Here is a 7,366-nt window from a genome sequence, read left to right as displayed (position 1 = left end):
TCCCTCTGCTGCTCCTCCTGCTTGTGCTCTCTCTCACTGTCAAATAAAATCTTTTTTTTTTTTTTTAAAGATTTTATTTATTTGACAGAGAGAGACACAGCGAGAGCAGGAACACAAGCAGGGGGAGTGGGAGAGGGAGAAGCAGGCTTCCCACGGAGCAGGGAGCCTGATGCGGGGCTCGAACCCAGGACCCTGGGATCATGACCTGAGCAGAAGGCAGACGCTTAACGACTGAGCCACCCAGGCACCCCATCACTGTCAAATAAAATCTTAAAAGATTCTGAGCGAGCTTTCAGCTGCCATTAAGAGGCACTGAATGTAGCATCATCTGAAACGATATTATTCCCCAGATATTCCTCGTTATTAACAACTTTTCTTTGTCAATTCTTTGTGAAAACTGTTTTCACTCCCACCTAGGGAAGCTGGAGCTATCAGAGGCCAAGACAGAAAGAGAAGCTTACCTCTTTCTCGGTGTCGAAGATCTCACCCTCCTGGTGTCTGGGCTTGCGCAGCTTCTTCTTCTTGAAGTAAGCATCAGTGAGATGTTTGGGGATTTTCACACTGCTGATATCAATTTTGGTAGAAGTAGCAATGACGAATTTCTGGTGTGTTCTACGCAGGGGGACTCGATTGAGGGACAGAGGTCCTGGGGGGGAAAAATCAATATACTGAGGGAAAGAGAAAGCAAAGATTTAAGAACAGACTTTGGATTTAAAGAAAGCTGGCGTGTTGAATTTTCTGTTCAGCTGAAGAAATCTCAAACTGCCCTTTTACAGCCAGCATCCAGACTTTTTCAAGATCTCAGTTTGTCCAAGGCTCCCCCTTCCTCAAATCTTAAGTCACCCAAGCTGGGAGATGGCATAGTCACTCACAGACGTTGGCCAAAGCCACAGGTCCCTGACAAATTTCAACCAAGCACTGCTCTCCGGAGTGAACAGTTCACTTTTTACTTGTTTGGCAAATGTACTCTTGTTCCAAGTGGCAGACCAATTACAAGTCTTATGCAGGATCATTCCTTGGGGTTAACAGCCAACCATTCTGCACTTGGTGCTATGTGGCCACACAAAATTTAAATACCTGCTCCCTTAGAACTCAGGTATATGCAAGACAATAAAATGGGGCACATAATCTCACAATACTGGAACTTCCATGTAGGTGGGAGCAAAAGTACATTTAAAAATGCCAAGTTTCAGGGGCACCTGGGTGGCTCAGTCGTTAAGTGTCTGCCTTTGGCTCAGGTCATGATCCCGGGGTCCTGGGATCGAGCCCTGCACCGGGCTCCCTGCTCGGCGGGAAGCCTGCTTCTCCCTCTCCCACTCCCCCCTGCTTGTGTTCCCTCTCTCACTGTGTCTCTGTCAAATAAATAAAATCTTTAAATAAATAAGTAAGTTTAAGCCAAATTTCAGAGAAATATAAAATCCAAGGAATTTCTTACCGGTCACAAGTAGCAAGCCACTGCTCAGTTGCTTCAGGAAAACTACCCTCTGTAAATTAAACAGACATGTCAGACATCCCTGTGATTAAAAAAAAGACTTCTAGGGCGCCTGGGTGGCTCAGTTGGTTAAGCGACTGCCTTCGGCTCAGGTCATGATCCTGGAGTCCCGGGATGGAGTCCCACATCAGGCTCCCTGCTCAGCAGGGAGTCTGCTTCTCCCTCTGACCCTCCTCCCTCTCATGTTCTCTGTCTCTCATTCTCTCTCTCGCAAATAAATAAAATCTTAAAAAAAAAAAAAAGACTTCTAAATGAATCAAATCATAGGCTTCTAAATTTGGCAAAGGAAATTTCTCAGTATGTATCTGCTCAGCAACTCTGGAATCAAATATACCAAACTACCAACAGGGGCGACCCTTGGATATGAGCACTATTTTTGTGTGCTTGTTTATAATGAGCAACTATTACTTCTAACAATAAAAAAAATTAACATTCTTTAACTCAGTAGTTCTATCCCTGCAAAACTATTGTAAGGAAATAACTGAAAAATATAAATACTTTTGGGTTACAGGGACATCTAAATCATCTGTAGTAAGTATTCCCACCAGCGGGAAATGATAATTTATTGTACACCATGGACTAAACACATTACGCTAGTGACTGGGCTACTGGTTGTTTGTTACACACTCACTCCCCACCAGCCCCCCTGCGAACTACAGTTACCATAGGCAAATAAAGAAACTCCACCCAGAGTATGAACACGTTATCATCAAGCACCTTAGGCACCTGAGCTGACGGGTCTGCTCTGCTCACCTTGCCTCTGTGGCGCCCAGTGAGGATGATCAAAATGGTCCCGGGAGTGATACTAGCTCGCAGCTTTCTCACGTGCTGACTGAAAGGTTTTTTGCCGTGGCTCAACAGCTTTCGAGGCACATCTTCAGTAGGGTAATACCTAGGCTGTAAGGAATCCATAGGTCCCACTTATTTAAACAAGCTAATCAGATTAGTAGAGCTGGTTGTGACAGTGGGACACCTGCAACACCCTTTTCGCCTATTTTAAATGATTTACATGGTTACATTTCATTTTCACTTCTCCCAAGTCAATAGTAAATTTGGAAAAGGTCAATGCTGCTTATCCCTTCCTATGCAAAACACAAGAGGAAATCCATTTAACTAAAGGAACTGTGTGGTCAAGCAAAGCAGAAAGCATCAAGCAGGGCACCTGGGTGGCTCAGTTGGTTAAGCGTCTGCCTTCGGCTCAGATCATGACCCCGGAGTCCTGGGATCGAGTCCCACAGCCGGCTCCTGGCTCAGCGGGGAGCCTGCTTCTCCCTCTGACCCCCTCCCCTCTCATGCTCTCTAATAAATAAAATCTTAAAAAAAAAAAAAGAAAGAATCAAGCAAGTTACCTTTGTAGACTTGGGATTAAACCAAACTTTGGAATTAGACAAGCTCTCATACACTGTCCTACCATCACACACTGTGGTATAGCAGTGATTCTCAAGCTCTCCTGGGCTCCCTGACCTTAACCTAAACTGTACTTCTCCAGAAACATGTCTGACACATATTTTGGAGATTATGAAGGAGGCATGGCTTGTTCTTCCATTGTATTCACATCCTCCACATTAACGTACATCACTACCATGTCATGCACAAAGAAAAACAAAACACAGCTCAGATCAGGACCACCAGTTCATTTATTGTAAAAACAGGACCCCACCCAAAGACTATTAAGTGTATGACAAGTAACTCACAATAACCTCCTGCTCTGACCACAAACATTGGCTCCTAATAGAAAAACCAGGCCCACAAAAACAGTGACAAGGAATCGAAGCGCCACTTTCCCTCTGGGGCAGTAGTTTTCAACTGTGATGACCGTAATGCATCTGGGAATATTTCCCTAACGGAAATTAGAGAGCAAACGCTGAGGAAGTGTTGGGTCTTGTGCGGGATAGATGAGCCAAGCAACAGTGCTCTGGTACACAGCGGTTCTACAGGCCTGGCAGCACCTGAGAATTCATGCCCCTCTTAACTCTCACCACACTGTGGGGAGACCTTTATTCCTGCTCTACAGGCGAAGAAACGAAAGCGCAGAAAAGCAACTCTACTTAAGATCAAACAACAAATATTTACGAGGCCGGGCTGTAAACCCAGAATCCTCCATTAGTAATTCTCTGGCCAATACAAACTTCTAAAACCTGAGAACACAAAAAACCCCTCACTGTATTCGGCAATCAAGCTTCCCGTTTACAGTCTCTTCCAAATCTTACCATTTTGCGAAGTTTAACCACTCGGGTACCACCATTCTTGTCACCACCAACTGGTTTTGTGACAGTAGCAAGAACTTTCTCCTTCTTTTTCTTTTCAACCTATCAGGACACAAATGCATCAAAGTCAGAGGCAGACAAAAATTTCTAAGCGAAGACCTAAGTCACGGTCAGCGATTCTCCTCATCCCTCACCCTGGATTTAGCTGCCGAATACTTCCTCTTGTACATGGCCTTTCTGGAATACATAGCCGATCGGGAATATCTGCCAATTCCTCTGACAAGTACAGGGTTTCGGCTGCAGTGGGGCTTCCCCTTCTTTGGCGTTTTAGCCTTGGGGTTACCCTTCTTAGCCTTGCCACCGGCATCAGCCTTCTTAGCTTCAGGTTTCTTCTCCTTAGTATCCGGCTTCTCAGCTTTTTCGCCCGCCATCTATCAGTACACACATTAAAATAAAAAGAAACGTATTTCACCAATTATCCCATGACAAAGCAATGTCTAAACAGTACATTGATAGGCTTCCGAGACGACGAACCCTCACCCTCTCTCCCCAAGTAGCTGTAACATCCTTTCATCCCTCCCCTTAAGATCCCAAGCCACACACATCTGCAATAACCCTCAGAGTGGCTAATTTATAAGAATCTGAAGAGATCTTACATCTGTTTGCTAAATATTTTGTGGTCTGAAGTCCCTATTCCATTCGTTCACTATTCCGGTTTTGTGGAAATCTTAACAAACTGCCACAGCTATGAAGCAGCGAGGAGGGACCCTGAAACCGTTTGCTTCCAGGACTTTTGCGCTTTTCAGCCGGCTGTCTCATTCAAGAAATTCGGCGTAGGAGTCGAGAACACACTAACATCCAGCCCAAACTCAGGCCAGACTGAAAAGCGCAAAGCCAAGAGGCGACTTCCGGTCGCAGACGTGGGAAGAAGGCAAAGTAGCGTTTGGTCTCAGCCCCAAAGCTCAACATGGCTCAAACAAACCCAGCGGTCTCTTTTGGAACCTGAACCCGGGATTCCGGAGCGCGCGCCGTCATCCTGGTCCCTGCGGCCCCACCACCCCGCTACGGATCCCCAGAAGGGCCCTGTATCCCCAGCCCAGAAGGGTGGCAAGCAGCCGGGAGCTCCGGAGCCTCTTCGGCACTCCACCTCACCCTCTTCGTGCCCCTGCGCAAACCCCGGCGAGATAAAGGAAGCGTTTGGGAGGCCTCTCAGTTGACCCGGAGCATGTCCGACCCCTGCAGGTGTCCACTTGACACCCTCCTGATTCGGATGGCGAAGGATTGGGGATCCCGATATCGAGTCTTCCTCGGAGGACCCGCCATTCTTACCTTGCAAGATGGGAAAGAGAACTAAGGTCCCGGCTTCCGGTCTATAAGGAATCACGGGCGGTGTTGAATCTCACTTCCTTCCGGATCTGGGGCATTATGGGAAATGTAGTTTCCCCTCCTTTGACAGACACCCCACCCCACCCCACCCCCCGCCCCCGCCATGGAGAGCTATTTCTTCTTCTAAGAGGCAAAAGCGAAGAACATTTTGGAAATGTTTCATTTTATAGAACAATAAAATTCTCAAAATATTTTTGGAAGCCGACATAAATTACAGCTTTTTATTTTGCTTACTAAGGACATTAGAAAGGACCACCGTTTTCAATGTAAGTAGGGAGAGAGAGATGAAAGACAAATCTCCAAATAAAGTGAAATCTTTCCTATGAAAGGCTAGTTGGGAACCTTCCATGGACGTTTTCTCTGCAGTTAACTTAATGCCTATATCCCAGACTATAGCCTGTGCTCATTGGCGAAGAGTCAGAAAAGATAGAATTAAAATAAGTAAAATAGGGGTGCCTGGCTGGTTCAGTTGGTAGAGCATGTAACTCTTGATCTTGGGGTTGATGAGGTCGAGCCCCACATTGGGTGTAGAGATTACTTAAAATAAAATCTTTTTAAAGGGCTCAGTTGGTTAAGCGGCTGCCTTCAGCTCAGGTCATGATCCTGGAGTCCAGGATCGAGTCCCACATCAGGCTCCCTGCTCAGCAGAGAGTCTGCTTCTCCCTCTGAGCCTCCCTGCTCTCATGCTCTCTCTCTCATTCTCTCTCACATAAATAAATAAAATCTTTAAAATAAAATAAAATAAAATGAATAAAATATATTCTTGCTCTCAAAGAACACACATTCAAAGGAAAAACAAACAGAAAAAAATGAATAATCATAAGCTATTTCTTTTTTTAAATTTTTTTTAAAGATTTTATTTATTTATTTGAGAGAGAGAATGAGAGAGAGAGAACACATGAGAGGGGATAGGGTCAGAGGACGAAGCAGACTCCCCGCCAAGCAGGGAGCCTGATGCGGGACTCGATCCCGGGACTCCAGGATCATGACCTGAGCCGAAGGCAGTTGCTTAACCAACTGAACCACCCAGGCGCCCAATCATAAGCTATTCTTCTGGGAGATTTTGGAAAGTTTTGCGAAAGAGTTGGGTTTTGTGTTGGATTTGAAAGGATAAATACAAATTTGGCAGGTGAAAGTGGTAATTGGAAGAATAAATGCAAGAGGCATGGAAACATATAAGAGGATTGTTGTTCATCCATTCTACAAGCATTTCTGGCTACTTTTTTTTTTAAAGATTTTATTTATTTATTTGAGAGAGAGAGAATGAGAGAGAGAGAACATCTGAGAGGGGATAGGGTCTGAGGACGAAGCAGACTCCCTGCCGAGCAGGAAGCCCGATGCGGGACTCGATCCAGGGACTCCAGGATCATGACCTGAGCCGAAGGCAGTCGCTCAACCAACTGAGCCACCCAGGCGCCCTCTGGCTACTTTGTACTTCATTTCATTTCTTCTCTTTTGGAAGTTTCCTTTTACTTTATTTTATTTATCAAAGTATAGTTGACACACAATGTTACATTAGTTTCAGGTGTTGTACTCCTTTCTTCATTTCTTCTTTTTTTTTTAAGATTTAATTTAATTTATTTATTTGAGGGAGAGAGCATGAGTTGGGGGAGGAGCAAAGGGAGAGGGAGAAGCAGACACCCCACTGAGCAGGAAGCTCCACATGGGCTTGATCCCATGACTCTGAGATCATGACCTAAGCTGAAATCAAAAGTCAGACACTTAACCAACTGAGCCACCCAGGCACCCCCAGTTTCTTCATTTCTAAAATGAGGATAACAATATTACCTGCCGGGGCACCTTGGTGGCTCATTTGGTTAAGCATCTGCCTTCGACTCAGCTCATGATCTCAGAGTCCTGGGATGGAGCCTTGTGTGGGGCTTCCTGCTCAGGCAGGAGTCTTCTTCCTCTCCCTCTGTCCCTACCCGTGCTCGTGGGCACGCGTGCTCATTGATGTTTTCTCTCTCTCTCAAATAAATAAATATAACCTTAAAAAAGAAAAAACAGGGTGCCTGGGTGGCTCAGTCGTTAAACGTCTGCCTTCGGCTCAGGTCATGATCCCAGGGTCCTGGGATCGAGCCTTGCATCGGGCTCCCTGCTCAGTGGGGAGTCTGCTTCTCCCTCTCCCACTCCCCCCGCTTGTGTTCCCTCTCTCGCTGTGTCTCTCTCTGTCAAATAAATAAATAAAATCTTTAAAAAAGAAAAAGAAGGGGCACCTGGGTGGCTCAGTTGGTTAAGTGACTGCCTTCGGCTCAGGTCATGATCCTGGAGTCCCGGGATC

The 7,366-nt window shown here is 45.7% G+C and overlaps 1 protein-coding gene across 3 annotated transcripts in view; it reads right to left on the bottom strand.

Annotated features, from left to right (window-relative positions):
* The window catches only part of RPL6 (ribosomal protein L6), a 5,805-nt gene extending 752 nt beyond the window's left edge, over positions 1-5,053 (bottom strand). Inside the window, exons 1-6 of one of the 3 annotated variants that reach the window (XM_006735743.3) lie at positions 5,029-5,053; positions 3,894-4,130; positions 3,703-3,801; positions 2,246-2,389; positions 1,436-1,484; positions 462-646 (exon numbers count right to left, since the gene is read on the bottom strand). In XM_006735743.3, the coding sequence (XP_006735806.1) occupies positions 462-646; positions 1,436-1,484; positions 2,246-2,389; positions 3,703-3,801; positions 3,894-4,130 (714 nt within the window). In that variant the 5' untranslated portion in view covers positions 5,029-5,053. Of the gene's footprint in view, positions 1-461; positions 647-1,435; positions 1,485-2,245; positions 2,390-3,702; positions 3,802-3,893; positions 4,131-4,851; positions 4,877-5,028 lie in introns of those variants that run through there. The other 2 variants (XM_031030634.2, XM_031030635.2) reach the window with 2 other exon arrangements.
* Positions 5,054-7,366: the final 2,313 nt, after the last annotated feature.

The sequence above is a fragment of the Leptonychotes weddellii genome, chromosome 13, assembly GCF_054177405.1.
Source record: "Leptonychotes weddellii isolate Sample4059 chromosome 13, ASM5417740v2, whole genome shotgun sequence".
In the NCBI taxonomy this organism is placed as follows: domain Eukaryota; kingdom Metazoa; phylum Chordata; class Mammalia; order Carnivora; family Phocidae; genus Leptonychotes; species Leptonychotes weddellii.
This window is presented reverse-complemented; position numbering and strand designations above follow the sequence as displayed.